The sequence below is a fragment of the Melozone crissalis genome, unplaced genomic scaffold (genome assembly GCF_028551555.1).
Source record: "Melozone crissalis strain CALT ecotype California unplaced genomic scaffold, PUWL_Pcris_2 ptg000006l_1, whole genome shotgun sequence".
NCBI lineage: Eukaryota > Metazoa > Chordata > Aves > Passeriformes > Passerellidae > Melozone > Melozone crissalis.
The window spans coordinates 21,438,215-21,463,448 of record NW_026535784.1 but is presented as its reverse complement, the minus strand read 5'-3'; the positions used below and the strand labels follow the sequence as shown (position 1 = coordinate 21,463,448).

Here is a 25,234-nt window from a genome sequence, read left to right as displayed (position 1 = left end):
TTCAACTCAGTGGGGAAACTTGTGTCTGGCTTCAAGTCTATCCTTGTAAAATATCCTCCCCACAGAGAGGCTGGGGAGCGCAGGACTTGCAATACTCATGACAAAATTGATAAGCCTGGAGCACCTTTTGGGCTCATGTGTTAGTCCACTGCAAAAACCACATGTTGGCCTCCTTATTCTGTGCAAAGCTGTGTTTATGGGAATCTGTGTCAAAGATAAACTGTGAGGTTAATTAAAGCTGAAAGTGCTGGAAATGAAGGCTTGAATGGAAACATTCTTGAATAACAATATAAATTAAATGTTTAGGATATCTACATTAAATAGCCAGGACAAAACACACTGAGATAAAACTCAGAGGGTCTTTTCCAAGATCTAAGAAGTGGATATCTCTTGGAAAGCAGAACAAAGGTAAACTAAAACAGAAAGGCATGAGTGTGTCATGGGCTACCATTAGCTTCATCCCTGTGCTACAGCTTCACAAAGAGGCCAAACATGGAGTTGGTTTTCCTTCAGAATTCTGAGCTTTCCCCCAAAATCTCCAGCAATGACTTACTAGTGTGCCTTTCTTAGCCTAGTCCCTCACTGCAGTTAGTCTCACTCCTCTTCACCGTCTCTCTCCCTTGCCCTTCTACTTCTCACTTCTGCCTCATGCCTCTTCTGGTCCTTAGCTTTGTTTATTCCCCTCCTCTGTCTCTGTTGTGTTCCTTTGTACTTCCAGCCTTTAGATTTCCACAGGAAAACTTGAAATATTAGTGCAAATAAGACCAGAAAGCCTCTAAGTAGAATCTCATGTAGGTGAACTGAAAATATGCTGTATTATTGTTAAAAGTACAAAAAGAGTTGTAATCTAAACTCTTAATATTGAAGTGCCCAAACAGAATTTTCTAAATATATTATGTTGCATTCAAGAGTGTTTTATGTTAGCGTAGGGGTGCAGCAGAAAGCTGTCATTTAATTGACTGTAAATGTCTGGATCTGGTCTCTCTTCAGCCAAAGTTTAATTGCACCCCTTTGGCAACACAGCGGGGTCTGGGTTCTGCCCCAGCTTCTGCTACCCTCTCACAGCAGCACATCCCTCCTGGCTTCTCTGCACAGGTTAGAGAGGGCTGAGTTTTTGTGGTATGATTAAGTGTTACTGGTTAGCATTTTTTCCCCAGCGCTGTGATTCTAGGTTCAGAAATAAATTTGTCTAGGACAGCTCCAGAAACCAAAAACCCCATGAGAGTATTAAGAATTTGTTGGGTCTGCCTGGGAATTTTGTGTATAAGGAAAATTGGCATTTTAGTTATAGACTGAGAAAGATCCTGCTTCATATCCTTGTATGCATACTAAAAAGTTACCTTTACTCCAATCACAGCTACCTACACACACTTGAGATCAGAATTAGACCTTTTATTCTTCTGGGTTGTTTTCTCAAGGCTTCTCACACCTTTGGAAAAGGCTGACGTTGGCCTGTGTCAATCTCAACAAACACATTCTGTTGCCAAAAGTAAAACCTCAGCCAGCCAAAAAACCGCTAAAATCCTGCCAAGACGGAAAGGCAGTGCAACAATTATGATTGGCAAAAAGGTTTCTTTTCATGAATAACTTATGTCTCAATTATATTTGATTTTTCTGTAAGTTGCTCAAAAAAAGGTGCTTACATGCAAAAGTAAGGTGCTTACAAGGCCCATGTAACAGGAGCACAGAGGGGTCAAGCCTTTACCCCACTTGGAGGCCCCCTCACAACAGGCAATCCACTTTGGAATGAGGACCAAAGAGAGTAAAACACTGAAGGCCTGGTGGGGAAGGAGGGGGAATGAGGTGGTGGGAGTTGCAGGAGGCTGGTGCTCACTCACAAGCAGCAGACTCTCGTTTCTTGCCCGACATTCAGCCGCACAGGCCGTATGCTGCAAGTTTGGCCGACCTCCGCATCTCTCCGACAATTAACCTAGTTTAACACTGGCACTGGCAGCATGACAAGGATATTTTTCCTTGAGCTATTTCTCTGACAAATCTGCCAGAACTGGGCTGTCCTGCAACGTGAGGATAAGCGCTGCTCTTGCAGAGCTCTTATGCCTGTTGTAGCTTAAATCCTGCTCTGAATACTGGTTCTGAGATCAGCTCCAACGCAGCTTGTTACACTCTAGGGAAGCAGACTAGCAGGTCTGAGGGTCTTCTTGGATGTCTTTAACAGTCCTGACCTTTTGGGGAAATCTGCCTTTAAGGTCCCCAGTCCACAGAGTAGCCAACTGCATTTCATGACCTTCTCCATGATGGGAGCTATTTTTCAGGAACTAGAACTGATATTCTGCATCTTGGCATGTGACAGCATGTCTGAACTGCCTCCTGGAGCCATGCAGTAACAGGGTGCATGAGGATGCCAACAGCACAGGACACAAACCCAGAGGTTTTGTAATAACATCGCCAACAATGTTGGACTAAGAACTGCCTGTGTGGCAGCATGCAGGTGACTGCCTGGGGCTTCCCCTTTCAAAAGAGGGTCCAGGCTGGTCCCTCTATGTTGAGCTGGTACCTCAGTGGAGCTATCTGTTAGTCAATGACATGTCACATGTCATGACTAAACCCCCACTACCACCAAAGAATTCCTGGTTTGGATCTGAGCTCTATTTGGGGGTTAAGAAAGTGAATTGTTTTTACGTCTTAAAAAGCTGAATGAACCCCTTGGCCTCAGCCAAGTTGCAGCTGGTAAAGGCTGCATTTCACTGGTGAATCCTTGGGCTCTCCCTAGAACATGCTTTATCCATTCATTTAATTTATTGATTGACAACAGATTTTGAATACTGAGCAAGGCAAGTTCAGCAGCAGCCCAGTGAAACTGCTGGAGATTTCAACAGATGTACAACTTTTGCACAAAGAAAAAATTCTGTAAATCATCCATAACTTTTACATGGTTTACAATATTTCCTCCCCATATGAAAGAAAGTAGGCTGACTGTAACAGTGGGCAAGTCAAGTCATACATTCAGAAAGTTTTTTTGTCATTTTGGTTGGATTTCTGCTGGCAGCATCCTCAAATTTTACTGATGAAGTCTTGTTGTTCTCAGCAGTGCAGGCAGACAACCAGATTTGTAACAATGACACATTGCCATTGGCTGTATCTGCTCCCATTCTCTCTTTTTATCAAGGCACTGGCTTAGTGTAGAGGACACCTGGGAGAGGAGTTAGAAGTCACCATTGACTCCTCTGTTTTAATGGAGTTGTCTTGTTCCATCAGGTTGCTGTGACACATGGTAAGAAGTAGGCTAAGACAAGATATTTGCAGTTGTTGGAGCTATCTTAATTTTTATTTGCTCTTCTACTAACTTACAGCATGTTATTTACCTGAATAAGGTAAAATAAGTGAATAAAATGCCTTTAGAGCTATAAATTTCAGCTACAAAATTCAGTCATTAGTGTGTTACTTTGTAACTTGTTTTTCTCTCCTCAGCTCTCTTGAAATCATGTTGGCAGGAAGCAAGTGTTTTAGATCAGCAAGTCATTTCATGTGCATGTATTGTGAAGCTTACGCTCTGTATTACGCATTGCAGTCCCATCATTCACTAGACAGTCTACAATATATTTTTAATGTAGAATTTCAATAATTTAGCAACCTCTTAAATAGAAGGCAAGGGAAATCTGCTCCAAGGGTTGTATTCTCCTTTCTCCTCTGCAGAACTTAGTGAATGGATAAGATTAGTAGACTCATGGCCTGGGATTTTTCTGTTTTTTTAAGAACAGACAGTACTAATTTTGAAAGCGTAATTCAGGTATTTTCTTTTCTTTTCTTGTCCCTTATGTGATAAGCATTACTGTTATATGTTATTTTTAACATCCAGTAAGCACTGGTGATATTCCGCTGGTTTTAACTTTCCTTCCCATGTAAAAGGAGTAGTGGGATGGTTTCACAGGAACATCCACAGAGACCTCTTCACTTGTGGATTTTATAATTCAACAGTATGAAAGGTCAGAAAACATCCCTTGTGGAGCAGGCTTTTATGGAGAGGAGATGGGCATGGCTAACCAAATCTGTCCTGTGATCCATGGGAGACCATTGGAAGTAGAGAGTGTACTGTGCTGCTGCTATTATATGAGGATGTGTAGGTTGATATGGATGAGCAAGGCTGTTTTTCTTGATATGGATGAACATCTCCTGCCAAGAGACTAAATTACAGTCAAAAATAAGTGCTCTGTATGAAAAGCACATGTTGCAACTCAGCCCTTTGCCAGGCAGGTTTTGCTGTGGGAGCAGAAATCCCAGGAGTTTGTTGTGGCTTGCCCTTGTCAGCTCCCAAAGGAGCATGACCTCTGGTTCTGATTTAAACAATTGGCACATCTCTCCTTCAATCATCACTACCTGGTTTGTTTTTACAGAGGGAAGATGGCACTGCTGGGGAAAGGATAAATAAGATTATTTTTCAGATGCAGTGTGTATATACTGGTGTTCCTTTTTTTGTTCTTGGTGCTGCTGTGCCTGAGGTTGTCATTGGGATCTGTTGAGGGGATGCAGAATTGAAAGTGCCAGTGGCTGCTACATTGCTCCCACCCAGGCTGTGGTGCAAATGTTGATACATTAGTAAATGTATTAGTAAATCAGTTTAGCTATGCTAAGAGGGTTCTGCTGCGGATGCCCATGGTATCTACTGCAGCCCATGCCCCCCTGCTGCACCGTGGACCCTGCCATTAGATTGGCAGAATCTTGTGCATCCCACATGGCCCCCAGTGCTGGGAGCATGCTGTGTTCTCAGCATCTGCTTTCTACCTGCATTGTGCTGTCATGGGTCACAGATATGGCCAAACAAATGAACTTTCTTTGGTGCCATGTCTGTCAATTTTCTCAGTGACCATTTTTAGATGGCATTTAAATTTTGCATATCTTGATGAATTTTAGTGGATTGAATGTGTGCAGTTTCTAGCAAACGTGCTACTTTCAGTTTCTTCCCTCAGAGGAGATTAAATTCCAGTACGTTTTTTATTCTTCCAGGGCATGACTGTAATGAAGTTGGACAGTAATGGTTGCTGCTTTTCACGTTTTTTCTGCTCTTTCCCCAGTAGCCTAAGTATCTGTAAGTTTGAAGGCACTTACAGTTATGGTGTTTGAGCTCAAAATAAATCAGAAGAGAACAGACCAAAACAGGACACAGCATCTAATAAGATATATTGTATAAATATAAACTTGCACTTCATATATTGAGCTGAGAAAGCAAACAAATTAGCCTTGCAGATCTGCTTTTTCTATAATCTAGGTTCAAATAATAGTGAAGTGACCCAAGTGAACAAAAGAAATTCATGAGGGGAGGCCACTTCTTCTGGAGATGATGAACTGTAATCCATACCAGATATTTGAAAAAAACATTTTCTCCTGTTCCATTTACCTCACAACAAAATGTCCTGCCCTCTTGTCTCCTTTTCTCACCTCTCCTCACCAGCAGATGCAAAGTTGCATCCTTCATATTTTTGCTAACTCAGTTTTTGCAGAGAGGTTAACAGTCTCTTTCTCAGAGAGAAAATGCATTTCACAGATTTGCTTTTTGTTAAGGGCTGCTAATTGTTGCTCAGATCTTCCTGTGCTACACGTCTCCTCTGTTTTTCAAATCTCCAGCAAACAGAGGTTGACAACCAACACAAAAAATACCATAGTGATTTTATGCCCTGTGGTGCTTTACAGCACCAAGAAGACTCCCAGCTGGCAGTAAAAAGGGTTTAGCCTGTGATGAAAGTGTTTGATTTGTTTGCATGTTGGGTAAAAATAACAGTTTACTCTTAAATAGGTGCTTATCTTTTTGCAGTACTACATAAACTCTCTGGACGCTACCTGCCAAGTACAAATTGGCTGCTTCTGCCCTATTTATCTTTTAAGAAAAGATGCAGGTTTGAGCTTTAAATAGGTTCTTCTGTGGGTTCTCTTGACAAAAATTGTAAAGCTCATTCAGTCTCTGTCACCACCAGTACCAGGCTGTGTTTTGGTTTCTTTAGCCATTTTCCATGTGACTGCTCCTGGCTACACTAAATCTTGTCTTTCTCTTGCTTCCTCTCAAATCCTATTTTATTATCTTGACTCTTGCCTCTCCCACACTTCTGCCCCACTAGCTGAACTATACCAAAGAATCAGGGAAGTGTGGCTTTGAACACTGAACAGCATGACAGCAACATGTTTCTTCTGTCTGGTAAAGGAGAACTGAACTGGTTTAAAAACATTAGGTGCTCTTGGGTTGAACTGCAAATAGAGATCACCAAATGTAATTTCAAAACCTCTTGAAGTTGGTAGGTTCAATCAATAGAAGATAGACACTTCTGCTGGGGCTGCACAAGCCATGTCCTCATTGTTGTAGTGGTGGCAAGACCCTGTCTGCATCCTTCTCTCATCTGTGTAATAGTGAAAGAGTCAGTGAAAGGATGATGCACTTGAATGTCTTGTCTTGTTGAAGGAGACAAAGAAGAAAAGAGAGAAACTGGCTGACTTGATCTGGCAGGGACGCTTGTGGTTGACTCCAGTGGTGCTGAAGATGCCAAGCCATGTGCCCTCTATTACCTTGCACTGTTGCAGCACTGCAAAACTCTGAGCTGATTATGTTTCTTACTTTGAATTTATGGATTAATGTATGAATAATGTATTGTGAGTTTAAGCTGTAGAACTTAACTTCAGCAAAACATGTGGAGCTGAAGGCTAAAAGCAAGGAAATTTTTATGGGCTGACCAGATTTGCTAAGACTGCCTTTATACTACTTTCACTTCAGCAGTCTTGGTGAATTCTAAACATTTGTCTGTTAGACTAAACATGGGTTAAGGCAGACCATGGAAATAGCTCAGTTGAAGAGCTGACATCTAATCAGAGTTTTATCAACTGATCCTCTGCCTAGTTAAATTACCATCTGGACTGAAGAATTGCAAATTGTCCTACAAAACCCACTACGAATGGTGAGAATAAAACAAGCCAAAAAAAATAGGGGTCATAAGTTCTCTCCCTGTGTAATTCAATTCCTCTTGCTTAGTTGATTTGTTTAGTTCCAGAACCTTGCTCTAGTTGTTCTGTCTGCTATTCCAGTACTTAAACAGAGGATGCTATGGAAGAAGTTGCAAGAACAGCCAGATCAATGTGCTTGATTTTTGCCTCACTTAACTTAGTTCTATACAGGTATTACTCCACTGACTTCAACAAATTACTCTCTTGAATTTAATTTTAATTAATTTGGAAGAAGACAGGGGTTTTCATACACAGGAAAACTTCTGCTTTTCACACCTATAGAGCAGAGAGATAGAATAGTAGAGATCCAAAGAAATATTTTTGAGAAAGGAGTGTCTAACTGCACTAATTTACACCATGTGGTTTTTAGCAGAAACAGTAATTTAAAAAAACAGAACATCCCTTGAGGGCATGTGGGTGAATGGGTTGAAACAATATGAATAAAATGTCATGGACTGCAGCTTCTGCAATCTTTGTGACAACCTCTTCCTCCCTCAAAAAATACACACCCCTGTGTGGGAGATTTGTAAAACCTCAGACTTCACTTCTCCTTGTCCCTTGTGACAATGGTAGTTGTATGACAACAGATCTTATAAAACAGTGACTTTTCTCATGGGGTTTTGGGGGTTTTTTTTTTGCTTGTTTGTTTGTTTATTTTTTGGTGTTTTTAAAATGAAATTTGTCTCCCTGCATTGGCAAATGCAAATTCCATTACTTTAACACTGACCAGAAAGTCCCTTTGGAGAAGCGTGTTTTCAGGAGAGTAGCAGGACTCAGGATAAAGCAGTGACCCACTGCTGAATAGTCAGGTCTGCTGCTGAATGACCATGGTACAGAAAGGTCCCTGTTTGTCTCCAGCTCTGAAGTCTGTTAGTCCTTGTAAGGCCCATGCATGCCACCACAGAAGGCTTCTAGGTGTTCAGGGGTGAACAGGCTTGCTGCCTGTCTTACAAATTACTGAGGAAGCTGTATGGCATAGCTATAGACTGAGGATTAATCCTGGTCCCCTCTCATCACCTCTCATTGACCACGGGGATGGGCATGAAGTAGGAATCAGTTTGACACATCTATTTCACCTCAGTGTGCCAGACATAAGAAAGCAGAGAGTTCAGGTTTGGTGTTCTTTTTCTGTTGACTGAAGGGAAAGTCTGGGCTTATGATTTCTTCGTTCAAAATCTTCTGTGTGATTTTTTTCCTGATCTCCTGGTGGTGTCTGAGAGTGAGGTAAGTGTGGTACCACGTGGCACACCTTCCTCTGTCTGTCCTCCCTCCTGGGCAGGCTGGGACACAAAGGAGGACAGGAGAGAGCTCATGTCCATCTGAGACCTGCTTTGGCTTGCTGCATGGGCATACACTGGCAGTACTTCAAAGCAACCTTGAGATGGTGTTTTGGCTCTGAAGGTGTGTGACTTCCTGCAGAACCCAGGAACAAACAGAATTTTGCTGCTTTCTCTGGGACAGCTGGCCCAAGGGGGCAGACACAAGAAGAGAGGTAGTGTCATGGGTACTACCTGAAATCCTCCTGGGACATTCTGTATATTAGGCCATGACTGAGCAGGAGAGGGCTTATATAGGGTTACCTCAGCTGCAGCATCTACACTGAGACACAGCTGTGCTCTCCTTTGTCGGAGAGAAACAGAGAAACTGGATGCTAAGTAATTTTATAATTTACGTGTCTGTTTTTCAAGTAGTGTTCACTATTTGGAAAGTTAGTCAGCCTGGACTTCCTGAGCAAAGTTTTCAAGAAAAGCTTGAAACCATGTGAACCATCATTCTGGAACCACCTATTGTGCTTTATGACAGTAACAACTCTCTTGGCACCTTTCTTCCCCCTCCCTGACATTTCCACAAAGAACAGCTGTGCTGCTTACGGTCCCCTGTGCCAGGGAAGCAGTTGCTGATGTAATCCTCCCCTCCCTTCTGGCTGCTTTGCAAAGAGTGCTTCTTCCAGGTCTTCTGAAACAGTCACATTGCAGAGAAATGTGGTCCTCACCCTTTGAAGCTGTTGCTGAGTTCTCAGGTCCAGGCCTGAGCACAGAAGTTCAGGTGACCCCTGACTCTTTAGCAACATGTGGGTGCAGTGACATATTTAGTAACACATCTTACTAAAGTCCTGAATTCTTTTAGAAGGTAAATTGGTGTTACTTTCATTGCCCTCTCCCTTTTTTGATAGAGATGCTGAAGGGATAAAGTGCTGTTCCTACAGTTAGGACTTTGAGGCAGTGCTTTAACTCTTACTGCTTTTTGTGCTATGGTAGCTTAACGAGACAAAGCCTGTGTTGTGGGAGACATTGAAAAAAACCATAGTTTTTTTCAATGTCTCCCACAACACAGGCTTTGTCTCTTTAAACTACCAAAGAGGCAAAAAGGACTTTTTATTACATATTAAACAAAGCAAACTTACCAACTAGTTTTCAAGATGTGGCATACTGAGGGATAGACCCTGTCTCTCAAAGAGAGAGAGGCTTGACCAATGAGGCATTTGGTGTCCAGAAGAAAGGGTGGTGAAGAAAGGAAAGGACAACCACTTAAAAAGGTGATTTGAACACACAGGGAAGCTAATCCCTAATAAAGTTGGGTGTGAAGTGACAATACTGTTCTTATTCTAGGATATCATCTCTGGTGAATACCCTTACTCTGGAACGGGGATTTCTCCAGGGAAGCTATTCTCAGATGTGTGTGTCTGCACATATAATATACACAGTGAGGTATCATTCCACAAGCACCACAGTGATCATGTACTTCCCTGTTGCAGACAGCCCCTAGGAAACAGCACCACCTCTGTAAACTGAATGTGGTTAACCTTTGCAGAATACTTTGTGCTCCATTTTTAAGGTCATCTCAATGCCAGTATCTAAGTTCTCAGAAAACCCTGCAACATGGTGCTGTGGCATCTTCAATTAACTTTTAAAGAAAAAGAAAATAATTTGTCATGTGGCTTTTCTGTTTACAATCACTAATTGTTAGGTATTTATTTACCTTTTTTCTTCCTCCTTTTCTCTCTACATTGCATTCTTATAAACACACAGTGCTGAGTATCTGGCTTTGCCCTTCAGGAAGCAAACTTGCTTCAGGGCAGTTAAGGAAGTTTCTCAGAAGTTGAAGATAGGTAAACTGCCAACCACAGGTCTAAGATTGTGAAAAATTACTACAGAAACCCATGTCTCAATTTCTAATATAAATATTTAAATGCACTACAAATTTTGTTTAGTCTGTCTACCCATTTTTTTTTTAAATCCTCCGTGTCCACATCAGGCTGAGGTGCATATTTTGTAACCATTGGGAAATTACTCATTTTATCTGCTAGACTATTCTCTATTATATGGCTTGTCAAGCCATCTGCATTAACAGCGTGCTGTGTTTATATTTACATGAAGCAAGTAGGATTTGTTTTATGTATGTCCCAGTCGGGGCTGCAAACATGTCCAATGCCCCCAGCATGGTGCTGTCCACTGGACACCAGTATGCATGTCCAGCTGCAGATCCTGTCTTTTGATGATGGTTTGGGTCACCTTGAGCGATGCCTTTGATGTGAAAATTAGCAGATGATGAGGCATGGCATAAGCATGCTGCTGGAAGTTAGATTGCCAGCTGCCTTCTGAAGGACCAGGGTCATCTCAGTCTGAAGAAGACAGATGCAATTATCCCCATCTCAGAGCTGATAATGAAATGACATCATTTCCAATGCCACCTTGGTTTTCCTTCAGGGAGTCCATCATTACTGCTAACAAGACCCAAGTCTACTTAAATTGTGACGTTAACAAAATCACAGCCTGGGCTGGAACAGCCTCGGGCACAGAGGCTGTCTGAGTCACCCAGATGCCACAAACTGTCACACAGAATTCACAGTTTGAATTCATTTCAGGACAGGCTGTCGCACAGCAGCCCCAACCCCTTTTGTGGGAGCAGCAAGGTCAGGCAGGATGTTCCTTCTAGGACAGCAAGAGCAAGGCCACTGCCCTGTATTACCCAGGGGAATGTAATTTTTGCCCATGCTCAAGGTTCAGTACTCCAAACCTGCTGCTCAGGTTTTCCCACCAGGTTCTAGGTGCCCAGCTGTATGATGTTTATATTTTAAAATTGAAAGCAAGACTTGTCATTAGAGCTTGAATATTGAAATTTCCAAAGCTGCAGTGTTGTAAAATGGAAACTGCAGCTTTCTGAAGAACATTTTGTATTTTTTTATTCTGTTTCCAGTACTTTAGTTAGGTGAATACAAAAGTTAATGTGTTTTGTAACAGGACAGGATGAAGTGACTGCCTCTTATCCTGAAGAGGCTTTTCTAAAAATTGAATAATTAAAGAAAAGAAACAGAGAGAAAACATCCAGTATCTGAATGGGGTTTACAGGGAAGCCAGAGAGGGACTCTTGTGATAGGACAAGGAGTAATGGGTACAAACTGAAAGAAGGAAAACTTAGGTTAGGTATAAGGAAAGAATTCTTTACTGAGAGGATGTTGAGATACTGGAACAGCTTGCCCAGGGAAGTTGTGGATGCTAGCAGTGTTCAAGGACGGGTTGGATAAGGCCTTGAACAGCCTGGTCTAGTGAAATGTGTCCTTGTCCATGGAAGGTGGGGCTGGGACTAGATGGTCTTTTAGGTTCATTCCAGCCTAAACCATTTTATGATCTTCTCTTATTTATTCAATGCAAAACCAGCATGAAATCTGAGCAATTAGAAGTGACTAAGAAAACCTAAAGAAACACAAAACATCTGTAAACTAAGGAATATGAAGGAGCAACAGCATGAGAAAATTTGGTTTAAAGGAAGATACAGGGCAAAACTTGTTTACTTGTCCTACTTTTTTTTCACAATAAGTACAATTGTTCACTGGAACATCATCACCAGGCATGTAGTAGAGTTCCCATCACTTAAAGTTTTCAAGATGCTTAAAGTTAATAACCTCAGATAGAAGTTTTATCACTTAAAGTTTTGGAGAGGATGCTAGATAATCTCATCTAGGCTTCCTCTCATGAAAGGTTGGACAACATGATCTGTTAAGGTCTCTTCCAGCCTCAGTTCTTCTATTATTTTATGGTACTTTTCTTTGTCAGGAGTATGCATTTTGTGTTGGTAATATGGTACGCACTTCTGAAGGCATCTTTTGTCTCTAAGGTTGAATTCTTGCTTGCACTCTAATTTTTATATTCTATTCCTTGATTCACCAGTTATATCCCAGGGATCTGAGAAAACAATAAACAATTTCCCAGAGAGGTTCTCAGCCCGTATCTGAAGCCTCTAAGGCCAATTCTTCAGCTTCAGACTAAGGGGCTTCTGTGGCTTGATGGTATTGCCAATCCAGGCTGGACTTAAAGGAGAATGCCTTTGCTGTGAACCTCTCTCAAATTCAACTGAAAAGCCACATCAGGCTCTGAAGCAGGACTCAGTTTCACCCTCCCTCTGTGCAAGTTTTTTATTTGGGTGCAGCATTGGTCTGCCTCTGGCTTAACTCACTCTCAGAATAAGCTTCAGCAGGAGGAGTAGAACTCAGCCTAATCCCAATCTGAGCTTTAGTGGTTAGAGACTCCTGAAAACTGAGGTGGGAGGCTGTGAGCTCCTTCAGCCTCCCCCCTCCACTGGCAGTGGTCTGCATACAACAGGGGGGAAGCCACACCACTGCTCTCTCGGGTGCTTTCCATCATATTGAGCGCTGCCTGTAGGTGCCTGTCTGGGGAGAATGGTGAGTGGACTGGGCCTTTTTCAGATTTGGGTAAAGGAATTCAGGTAAAAAGTATTCCTGATAGTTCTATTATAAAAGCGTGTTCCAAAAAAAGAGAAATTTTCACAATTTTTACAGCACAAGTGAGCATTTCCTACTATGTGAGGTTTCAGAGGACTATAAACAACATTCCAGCCATGCTTGCGCTGTGGCTGGATTTGGGCTTTCTGAAGCCCTTAAATGTTTTCACAATGTGTGTTTGTTTTAATGGATGGGTGAAATATCTCACTGAAATATCTCATATTCATCTGGGTGGAACCCATAAAACACAAAGAGTGAAGATTTTTGCTCGCCAAATGGGTCTGGGGGGATTTGTTCTGAAAACTGGCTTGTGATGTTCCTCTGATCCACCCTCTTCTAATCATACAGGCAAAAGAGAAGAATGCAATCTAGTTTACTTATAGGGCTGATTTGGGTTCCTTGTTGACTATTAGACCTCAGATTTATAAGAATATGGGAAACATTTGTGACATTTCAAGAAGCTGCTTAGTAGTACTGGCAGAGATGTTTGCTGAAGACTCAGCCAGGCATCTGACAGGGCTCTCTGTGGTTTTTCAGCTGCTGAGGTGTGCTGAGACCTCCTTTTTTCGTGACCTTCCCTATGAGGAAGCACAGATGTGTTTAGAGTGTGATATGTACCAAGATGTGTTAGTTGTATAATTTAGAAATCCATGCTGACCTGGAAGGGATCTTATGTGACTTTTGGGTCACAGTGGTCAGAGACAAGTGCCACCAGAGCTAGACCTGTGGATGGCAGTCCACCGCATGTTCTGTGAATAAGATTGTGTAAAGACAGCATTTGTGATTTGCTGGATGTAGGTCCATTATTTCCTATAATTTCAGATTCCAGTGGAGAACATAGTAGTAAACCCACGTCTTGAGTTGAAAACATCTTGAAACTGAACACAGTGTTCTCTTTTTATTATATCTAGAGGCTTATGGGCATGTGTTACTTCTCTTTGCCAACAGAAGCCTCACACCTGCTCTCAGTAGTGCTGGCTTGCTGAGTCTGTGACACAGCAGATATTGTAATTAGTTTTATTTTTAAAAATAAATGCATGCTAAGTATATGTAAATACAAAGTTTCTGTCTGTCAGGCTTTTCTGTCTGTAGCTGGAAGAATTCGGGTTAAGCTGATCCTGTCAACCTTGTTAAAAACCAACCCCACTTGTCCCATTGCAAACATATTTTGCTCACTGCATCATACAGTTTTTATAGCATAGGTGGGAATGGTAGGAGGGGAAGACAATGCTGAGATATTAAGTTCCAGGAGACTGGTTATACCTGTTGAAAATAATCCAGTGATCAAAAGACCAAACAATAAAAGTGAAAAACATATGAACAATAAACATGAAAAGCATATGAGTCAACAGATTGAATGCTTATTCTTAATTATATGTGTACACACATAATTTGAAAAATGTAGTGTATTGGATTGAGAGTATTGGATTATGAGTATTGGATGAGTGTATTGGATATGAGAAAGAGCATTGCAATGCCTCAAGAATTCTTTTGTCTTTGCACTTGTTATTTTTGTCACAGATAACCTGATTTTAGCAGCAATTTTTGAGGCTTTGTGTATATATGCTGTGATTTTCCCTAGGCTCATTTCTTAGTTAATGTTCTAAATTAGGAATATTTTTAGTAATCCTACTGCAGCTTTGTTATGTACAATCTCATTTCCTAATGTAAAAAGGTTGTATTATCATTATTTTATTAGTATGAGGCAAAATCAGTGGTCAAGATTGCTGGCTGAGTGCTAGCTCTTTGAGTGGTCTTGGATGGACTTGAAGGGCAGAAATGAAACTCAGAGCTGCTCATGGCAGGTCTTGTGTTGCTTTCTAAATACCCAACTGATACACATTATTTGTGATTGCTCCCTCATCCACAACTTCTGTAGATAGAAGAATGTACGAATATTGCTAAGTACCTATATTTTCCATGAAGAAAACTCTCTTTCTAATTTTGTTTTCTCATTTTCCTTTGGAAAAATGTTCAGATTTGACGCTTGAAGTAGTAAAAGCTGAATATTTTAAGTAAGTTTTATATGTAATGATACAATTCTGAAAAGTGATGAAAGCTCTTGGTAAAGCTATCATCAAGCTCCACTTCTGCTGAAGTCAAGAGGAGCTTTTAGTACTTCAGTACTTTAATACAGCACTTGGACAAGATTAGTGGGTTTAAATAATGTATAATTTGTTGAATGTTGTAAGTATTACAAGCCATCAGCAAGGTTTACAGGCTCTCACCAGCTCAAAACTGCTAGTCCCATGTGTCTTGTTTTTCACTCTTACTTTGCTCTGAATCTCCTAACCAAGTACTCACAGGTTCCGTGCTGTGTGAATACCTGGGCACCTACCAGGAATTAGAGATAGTGTGCTACCTCTGTTTGTCTTGCTTGTGTCAGCTGGTGTGAGTAGATTGCATGAGATATGTAGATCACTCTTTGGGAGCTTCAGTCTTTAATTAAGCTCAGTATAAATAAATATCACTGCTGTTTAGTATCACACAAGATCACTCTGGTACTGGATGTCTGGCCAGTATCTTCTCTGTGATGACAAATGTTTGTTTAGGAGTAACATAGGTGAATTTGTTTGTAACCTAGGAGTAAATAATGAATAAGAGACTCACTGCAGTCTTCCACCCTCCCTGCTTAACTCCTCCTTAACTTGTAGCTCCAGATATACTCGTGCTCCACAAGCATTACGTTTGAAGGCAGTATTGGAAAAGGTAGAGGCTCTAGAGGCAGCTCAAGGCTATGCCTTATGTGGGCAGTGGGAACAGTCTGTGATGCCTTTGTGCATTCTCAGAGCATTTGTGACTTGAACACGGGGCGAAAGGGCACAGAAGGTGAAGCAAAAGCAATATTCACAAAGTCAGTTGTGAATATTGGCTTCTCTAAAGAAGTAGTCATGTTAAGAATAAACTAGGTGTGCTAACCTGTAAAAAACAGTTGGAAAGCCTGGGTGCCGATTTGCCCATCTCAGCTCTCTCTAGCAATTTACAGCTCCCTTCTCCTATATGTGAGACAGTTGAAATTTGTTGGATTGCTTTAAGACTAGAAATTGAAATTATAATCCCACCTTGAAAAAAAAATCAGTACAGCTGTGGTTTCAAAACCATCAGTGACAAAATAATAGCCTGAAAGAAGTGTCAGGAGAAAAAGAGAACATGTTCTGGACCAACAATTTGTGCTTAGTCCCAACAATAACTGGGATCATTGCACAATAATCCCAGCCATGATTTTTGTCTGCAATTGCAGGCAACTAATGTTGTTTTCCAATTTCTTTCAATTCCTTGTTCCTATGATAGATGCTAATGGGCCTTTTAAAAGATTTCTTAATAAAAGCTCAAGATGGTGGTTGAAATACAACTTTCTGAGTTTTAAAGTGAAGGGGGAAAAATCCTAAACATGACCTCATGTTAGATGATACTTTGCAAGCATGCACGTGAAATTTAAGCTCTACATTATATTTAAGATTAAAAATGTGTTCCAAGTTCTTTCAACTCTACTGAAAACTAGTAGGCAATATGGACATACCCCCCTCTTTCAGTATGAGCAGTCAAATATGTAATAGGTGTTTGGTTTTTATTGAATGCTTGTTCAGTTTTTGTCTGACACCAAGTCTTTGTCCATTGGTAGTTTTGGGACCTGTGAGGTCTGAACTCTGAACTGCAGTTCTGTTCTTCATCAATACTTAACCAAAATACTTTTAAGGGCCACAAACATGATGATGAACCATGCTTGCTCCTCCTTCTCAGCAGATAAATCCCAGAAATGGGAGTATGTCACTATAGCTAAAGACTAAATTGGAATTATCAAGAATGCTCAATATTTTTTTTCTCATATTCTTAGAAAACCTTACCTTTTTAATCTATGAGAACTTCAACTCCTTTTTCTACTAGTGGATCCAAATTCATACAGAGTAGCTGACATGAAAATATGAGTATACAGATACTCCTGTGCACGTTCCTTATATAATGCACAAATATATTTTGTTTGACAGCACCTTAGTGCAAAGGCGTTGTGAAAATGACAGCCCTTCCCTGGGGTCAGATCTTTACAGATAGGACAAAGCACAGTTTTAGACTTTGCTAGTAAGGTAGTTTTCCAGAATTTATTGAATTTTGATGTCTTCATTAACAAAAAAATTGTGGGAAAAACCCTTAGGAAACTATAATGGGAATTTGCAGAAATTAAACTGAAACAGATAAATATGTGAGAGGTTTTCCTATCTTGTGGGAAAGTATTTAAGCTAAATAACTTTAGCTTAATACAATAAATATTATGAGGACATTTATAAATATTTAGAGACTAGTAATGCAGAAATACAGAACCACTAAATCTATGACATGCTTTTACTATGGCAAAGGCCTCTGGCTGACAATGGAGAGCAAATAACATGAGAAAATCTCTCTGACAGCTAGACAGAGAAGCCATTTGCCTCATCTTAGTTTCTATCACAGCTATCTCTGTGCTGACACCAAGAAGAGCAGTGTTTATGGAACTGTAGGAGGGAATTGCTGATCCCCAGCCCTGCAGAGGCAGCAGGGATCATGCCACAGGCCCGTGCTGCCCTCCCAGCCAGCCCTGATGCCCCAGGTGTCAGGAGGCTGCCTCTAAAAGGCTTTTGTTTACAGGGTTATTGGAGAGAAAGAGCAGTAGCAACTGGGACAATTTCCCACTTAAGTGAAAAATATGCTTTTTTTCTCCAAACAAGACAGCAAGTCTCTGACACTGAGGGATCCTCAGGGAGAGGATACCCAGGTGCATCAATGCCAGGGTACAGAGTGCACAGAACAGCAGTGGCAAGCACCTGGAAATACTGCTGGCATTATGAAATTCAAGTGCAGGTGCAGATCAGCCTATTTCTAGTTGCCTGCTTAGATATGGGTTTTGCAGCCTCTCTTTCAGCAAATGTTCACTGGAAACTGTGATCCAGAAGGTTAGGGTTTGCATTTTATATGGCTCATTCCCTTCTTTAACAATATTGAGTAAGGTTTAATGTAGGCAGTACCTTCTAGCCATAGCTGAATACCATGATTACAGTAGCTTGAGAATTGTTCTTGACATGAGACAGTTCTTTATAAAAAGTGGAAAAGACACATGCATTTAAAAAAATCAGGTACTTGTGAAGCTTTTTTCCATATGCAACATTCACACAATAGTTAATCCTTGCAGGAACTCAGAATTACCAAGGAAAAATAATTTTTGTGAAGTGCTCTGTTCCAGAATTCATTTCCCTAAATAGCAGAAAAAGAAAAAAAGAGGAATGTTGTACATAGGACCAGGACTTACAGAAGCTAGTTTTCTAAGCAAAGATGTTACAATGTCATCAGGTTCAGAGAGCAGCAGGGTAGTGGTCACCTTCACTGCCAAAGATATTGGTGTCTCTGACCTCTTCAGCACCAGTATGGTTGGACTGGATGGGAGACCATGTATTTGCTGCATTTTAGCTTATATCTGTAACATGGGGTATAGTGGGAGTTCAGGTGCCTCGCTTCTTTTTTGCATTTGACTCCATTTCTTGGTGCACTGTTGGCAAAAGTGAGATCAGAAGAGCTGGTGTTAATCCTGTCTGAAGAACTGATCCAGTCTCTTCATCCCTTGTGATGGAGTTTGAGAAAACTTCAGAGTTTAAGTGTGTGGCCTGAAATCCATGTGGTTGGGCTTTGGGTTATGTTTGGACTGCTGTCACTGCTAATGCACACACAGTGTGAATGGTTCCTGTGGGGCAGGAATTGTCAACACCTTCTTGTGAGTCAGCCTCTCCAATTAAACCCCATGCCTCCTTTATTCCCAGGCACAGCAGGAACCTCTCACCAGGGTGTCACAAGTGAGGTTATCAGCACCAGGTTATCCAGGATGCTCCTGGTTGATCAGCTTTGGTTTCTCCATGATCTTTTCCACTGGATTAGTTTATGGGTGCTAGAGCACTCAGGGAGTTTGTGGAACAGAGGTATGGTACACATTGTTGATGCTTTGGACCCCAGCTTGTTTGGACCCCCAAATTACACAGGGATGAGGCTTCTTGCAGTGAGACCATAGCTGAAACACACTTGTCTACCCTGATCAGGGTTTAGCTGTGGGACAGCAATGACAGCCTATTATGCAGTATTTTCTTCGGATGGGCAATCTTATGTGCTTTGTATACATTATTCTTAGTTGCATTCTGACAATGTGTCTGCTGCTTCTGCACTAAAGAAAAGCAGTCCAAAATATGAGGGGTGCTGGAAGTGAGGTTGGGAAAACACTACTGGAACTGGGCAGGGGAGGGGTCCTGCTCTGTTTATTTGTGTCAAGCCTGGGTCACAACCACTGTGACTCTTCAGATTCACTTTTTTTCCCTGTTTCATGCCCAAACAGAGACTGTGAAGTGACACAGAAGGCGGGGCATTTTTAAGAACACATGCATGATAAATCATAGGATCATAGAATGGTTTGTGTTGGAAGGAACCATAAAGATCATCTAGTTACAGTCCCCCTACCATGGGCAAACATATACATTTTTTTTAACCTGTGGAATTGTTCTATTTAGATCACTAGAAGTGAGGTGAAAAAATCCATGCAGTTGTCCTTGCTTATGTTTTGGTTTTACATTCTTTCCCTATGTCAGCCTGGGTAATTGAAATCTTTGAGGTCAATCTTACTTTCAATTTCTCCTTTGCTGTGCAAGTCAGGGATGCTGCAAGGAGAACTCTCTTTTCAAACCATGGTTTTAATTTGAATTTTAAATGACGTGGATATGTTTCTGTTGGCCTTGAGTTTAACTGAAGGCTGTTTTTACAAATGGTAGGACCAAGTTAAGGCTGCCACAGGGTTTTGGATCTCCTTGCTCTGGCTCTTGGGATGTGCTGCTCCTGAAGCCTGGAGTGCAGTGTGTCCCTCAAGTGTGGAACAGGGTGCTGGGCAAAGATTGCCCCGTGGCTGCCAGTGTTGATACCAGCCAGAATTGCAGCCCTGGGTGAAATTTCAGCAGCCACCACTGCTCTCATATCACCCAGTGGTTAGCTTATACTAGAATATCAGACAGTAGATATCTGCTTCATAAAAGAGGCTGTGCAAACAGAAGAAACTACTTTCTCAGTTTCCTGTGCACCTAGTGACACTAATGTCACGAAGAGTATAACACACATTATTCATGTCTGTTTATCTCTCTGGGGTTTGGCCTTCAAATTGTTTCAGTATCACACGGCTGCACGGATATACTCGCTGTCCAGCATGACTGGGAAGGAACATAAATCTGTGGTTCACCTTGGCCTGCAGACAGTGCTGAGTTCACTTTCTGACTGGCTATGTTAATCAGGTATCCCACTCTTCCAGCTGCAAATCAGGCATTGTGATTAATACTCACAGTGAGAGAGCTAATTACTGCTGGCATGTAGCTGTTTTATGTTTCTCTCTTTTCTGGGAGCCAAATCCAACCATATGGAAAAATGTAGCTTAAACACTGTAAATATGATTCCACTTAGACAGTCATCTCTTCTGTTTTCTGTTATCACAGCAGTGTCAGCACAAGCAAAACAATGAAAGTGAAGAGATGCTGTTGCAAATTTTATTACAAGTTTGAGGTCTTGGGACTTTTTTCCCCTTCTTCAAGGACACTGTGTTAATCTGAAGAAAGAGGTCTTGATTTGTGTTCATTTATGCCTGCCACAATTATTTAAGAAATAGCTTCAGTGATCATACTTGAAGAGCTCTGGTTCTTCTTTAACTATTTCTGGCAGTGCTAGAAAGATATGCTTTGTGCTTTGTATCATGACAACTTGTCTTCTCCAATAAGCCACATCTTAAACTGTGTCAGTCCTCTCTACATTCAAAGTAGCTGTCTTCTGTTCATTGCTGTTGGAATGAAGCTGTTGACTGTGTGTCTGCAGTGCAGCCAGCAGCAGCAAGTGAGGATTTCCACAGAGAGGGAAGGCTGTAGCAGTGAGCTGCAGATGGGCACCAGGCAGTGATTGAATCCAAATAGCTGGGAGTCTTTGGGCAGAGCCACTTCTGGTCTTCATATTGATCTTCATAGAGCTTTCCAAATAAAAAAACATCTGCATCTGAGAACCCATTCACAAGGCTGATGTTCTAGTATCAGCCACTGAAACTTTACTGACACGGGAAAAACACAGGCAAATTAAATAAAATAAACAGGAGTAGGAATATCTCTTATCATATTCTGAATCTTTGCAAGATTGTTATAAAGTAGAGACTGTCTTCTGAGAGCAGCAAACTGTTCTCCCCAAAGCCGCTTCTTTGTGCTGGGTTTTTAGGCTATTTCTAAACTATTTTGTCAAGCATTCATAGGCTGGATTAGCAGATGTGACTTTACTAAAAGAGGCAGATGTCAAGGATGGGTTTCCAAAACACTGTGATGAAGATGTTTAGGTGAGTAGCAAGAGGAAAAGGCCTTTGTGCTTCTGCTTCCCATGAAATCTAAAGGAGAGCATCCTGCCATAGTTTAGGGTTCTGGGGGAAGTGAGAAAATCTGGAAGGAAACAGAAAAATACCTGCTGCAATGGAGGCAGGAGAGTTCTTCCGTTCTTTTCATGACTATTGTTGCAGTTTTGCCTTGCAATGGGTGCCTCAAATTGGTCTTTTGAAGTAGTTGACCAATCTTGTTCATTGGTCTTTTGAAGTAGTTGGCCAATCTTCTCTTCCATAAGAGTACTTTCCTCTGAGATGCCTCATTTTGCTTGTGAAAAGTTTCAGAAATAACTTCTGTTACAGCCATTCCTATCCAAGCCTTAAAGCACATACATAACCCTTACACAGTGGCATCAATATGACAGATTTTGGTTTGAGTATATTTTCCTTCTTTGAGATAAAAGTTGTCAAAAGCAGCATGAAGTAAATGATGGTAAACCATAATCTAGTGCCAAAAAAAGGTTCTAATTAATTGTCTCATCAAAAGTCAGTACTATGATAGAAATTAAACTGCTACTCTGAAGCTGATAGACAGCTCAATGATATCCTCATATCATCTTTCTATCTCAGGAGGTGCTTCCATAATCACTTCTCTTCCAAGTCTTCTGTTCAGTGTACTACTTCTTTTTGTGACACTTAACCCACTAGCGTTGTGTACTGTATGTATTATGCATTGCTTTTTGAGCATGCCATATATTACAAAGATCTTTCTATCCCTAAGGGTTTCTGCAGCTATTTCTGTGAGTTTGTCCTACAGGGCACTTTCATGAAAGTCATCAGTTAGCCTTCACCATGAAGAAAGGGACAATAGTAACTGAAAGTAGGCCAAGCTCATTAGATTATGATTAAAAGGCAGAGTTTTATTTTTTTAATGCACTGAATGTGGTTCTAGTGGGTGGGCACTGGGCAGAAGTGGTGCTGATGAAGTCACAGGTGCCGTGTCCTTGGTCACTCTGTCTTTTCAGTTATTTTATAGCATTAATTGAATACTGACTCATGAAGACTACAATGACCTTTAATTTTATTCAAGTGACTTTCTTTCATGAGTCTTAAAAAAGAAATGCCATGCATGGTCCTGCCTTTGCAGTCTAGGGTGAATCTAGAGCAGGTAGTTGGAAGCATAACTGCGTGTGTTTCAAAGCAGGTTTGTAACTTGCCCTTATAATGCTGTATCTTCAGCTCTTTTGGGAACATGTGTTGCTCCACGAGAAACAGAGGGGTTTCCCCCAGAAGTAGTTCAGAACCTGCCTTGAGGTCCCAGAGCTGGTGAAGTCCCAGGCTGGCCCAAGGACCTTGGCATGAGGCCCCAGCCCCTTGGTGGGAGCTCTGCAGTCCCCCCTTGACCCTGGTGAGGCTGCAGGGTCAGTGGGACCCCCTACCCCCACCTGCACCTCTTCTTCTGCCAAGGCAATGACCTGCCTGTTTTAGTAGGCATGTTTAGTAGAGCTGGAATTGCAGAGTTGGCAACTTCACCTCTGTGGCTGAATTGAAAACAATTCATCAGACTCAGTTCGAGTAGTAAATGGTCGGTACAGGCACCATTTGGGGCCTGGATTCCTGCAGCCCCCAAGTGTCCCGCTCCCACCTACAGCCCTCCCTTCATGGGTTGCTCTGGTCTCTACAGACACAGTGCCATGCTCCACATGTGACCACGTTGGTGGCTGGGAGGGTTTTTCAGGAGGCAGGACTGGGTAAGGTGCCTTTTATTTTTACTAGCAGACCCAGAGAAGGGTCAGGCCTCACCCTGCTCTCCTTCAACAATCACAGGCAAGTAGGAAATTATAGATTGTAGCCTCTGGCTTAATTAGCCACCTGCTATTCTTGTCCTCTTGCATCCACAGTAACAATTTATACACATAAGAATATACACAAGGCTGAGGCTCTCTATTTTTCCTTGACCAGCAGTGCTCTTCCCATGTAAGGTAGTAACTCACCTCCTTTGAAGCGCACACTGGCCTTTTCCCTCTTGTTCCATCCATATTTCACTGGTCAACATGATCATCACAGGTTGTACTCCAAGCACTTCCTTGGAACCAGAGAATGTCCTTAAGTATGCAGTATTTAAACACAACTTGCCATCATGTCTCTCTTTCCCCCCTTCTCCTCAGATGTAAAGGAGCATCCCACTATGGCCTTACCAAGGAACGGAAGAGGCGTTCCCAGGACTGCTCTCCAGACCGTGGCTCCAGCTTGGCAGTGGCTGCCCTGGGCCCTGAGCTCTCAGCAGCTGCGGCCATCGCCTTAATGACAGACGAGCCGGGGCTGGTGAACCCGGCCTTCAGCCCCACCTCAGAGGAGAGCCAGCTGGGCAGCAGCCCCGGGGACCTGCACCGCAGCAACCGCAACCGGAGTAAGGGCCAAAAATGGCAGCTTCAGGGCCTGCTAGCCCCTTGCAACGTCCATTTTTATGTTAAATATGTGTCACTGGAGGATTAAAAAAATAATAAAAAAAAAGAAAAAGGGGTGGGGGAAGTGAAAGCTTTCATTTTGCATGGTTTATCAAATTGCACACTCAGTGACCCAATAGATTTGAGGTAAAAAAAAATGGCTTGGCCAGGGGCGGGATCAAGCTGAAAACGGACTAGCTGTACACATGTAAACTGCAAATCTTTAGAAAGATTATTTAGGTAAGTCAGCTCAGTTAAAAGATTAAATGCTATGTGAGATGGGCTGGGGAGATGGTGTAGCTGGGTAATGTGTCTCCACTAAATCTTGGTGGCCCAAGTAATGCCCACAGACATGGGCACCTACCCAAAATCCTATTGGGAACTGTGTTTCCCACTTGCCAAGTATTTTCAGGAAAACATACCCTTAGGAGCCTGGGAAACATCTGCCAGCTTCTTGGGAAGGTGTAGTTTGGAGGAGCTGGTCCTGCTGAAATAACAACAGTCAGGGACAAGATGCATCAGGAGACTTTGCCTTGATCTTTCACCTTGTGACACTTCACCTGTCTCTGGTGAGTGTCATGCTTGAAAAACAGGGCCTGGCCAAAGCAGAGTCAGAAGTGTTAATGGTGAGTTCAAAGCATGTGTTTGAGGATTCTGAAGCTAAAATGGAAAAAGCCCACCTTGTGCGCTGCCAGTTGCATATGGGGAAAATGGATGAAGGGATGAAGAAAGACTAGGAAATGAGAAGCATTATCCATTTGTTGTGCCAGGGTTTGGAGAGGTGAGGAAAGGAAGGGTGCAAGAAGAGAGCACCAGAATCTCAATAAATTCTGTCAGTTTTATTGAGTGTAGAGGCCACAGTCTGGTTTGAGGGAATGTTATATTATTAGATTACAATATTTGGCTAGCATGCAGAGCTGGAACACACAGAACAGCCACAGCTATGAGCTATCTTTAGCAGGATGGAAAAGAGTGACATGTTTTGAAAGTATTATGACTTTTCTTTTGTATTGCTGTATCCGAGTCAGAATATGTGAGGTTTTGATCCCTCCCACCTGATGATAATATTTGAATTTTTTTACATGAAACAGTTGGCAATCATTGGTGGCTTTAGAAGCATTGCAAGGTTTTGAGACAGAAGTAGTAGTGGGGATTTTGTCAAGAAGAATTTTTAATGACTTCCAGCTTTTTTTGGTCAAACATGTATAGCTGAGAAAATATGTATTTTTCACAGAATTTCTCCTAATTCTGTCTTGATGGAGGATTATTCTTTCCAAAGCTACCATACTCACAGGAGATTTCTCCATGTGATTAGCAAAACAGACAGGAAGGAGGCAATTCGAGGGTGTGGGACTGAGGTAGGGTGATTGTACCCAGATTCAGGTGGGTGCAGCCTCGAAGTACCAGCAGGACTCGGGGGCAAAGGTGAAGTACAGGCAGCCCTGATGTTGGTATGCCAGGGGCTTCAGAAATGCTGTGGTTCTAGAGCAGAGCTGCTGAACTGTACTGATTTGGGTTTTTTCCTGCTGTTGCAGCTCGACACTTTGAACGTTCCACTATAAGAAGCAGATCTTTTAAAAAAATAAACAAAGCGTTCAGTGTTCTTCGAAGGACAAAAAGTGGAAGTGCTGTTTCCAACCAAACTGACCGGGAAAGGGAGACTGTTGGAAACTCTGCTGCTGGAGAGGAAGGTAATGTTTGGTTCATCTTGTGTTATCACTCAAAAGGGGGTGGGGAGCCCTGTCCATGTGGGAGATGGATATCCAT

The 25,234-nt window shown here is 41.9% G+C and overlaps 1 protein-coding gene across 2 annotated transcripts in view; it reads left to right on the top strand.

The window, feature by feature from the left end:
* The window catches only part of LNX1 (ligand of numb-protein X 1), a 60,944-nt gene that overhangs the window by 4,826 nt on the left and 30,884 nt on the right, over positions 1-25,234 (top strand). For both annotated transcript variants that reach the window (XM_054293737.1, XM_054293728.1), the window contains exons 2-3: positions 23,189-23,430; positions 25,003-25,158. In XM_054293737.1, coding sequence (XP_054149712.1) covers positions 23,189-23,430; positions 25,003-25,158 — 398 coding nt within the window. The remainder of the gene's footprint in view (positions 1-23,188; positions 23,431-25,002; positions 25,159-25,234) is intronic.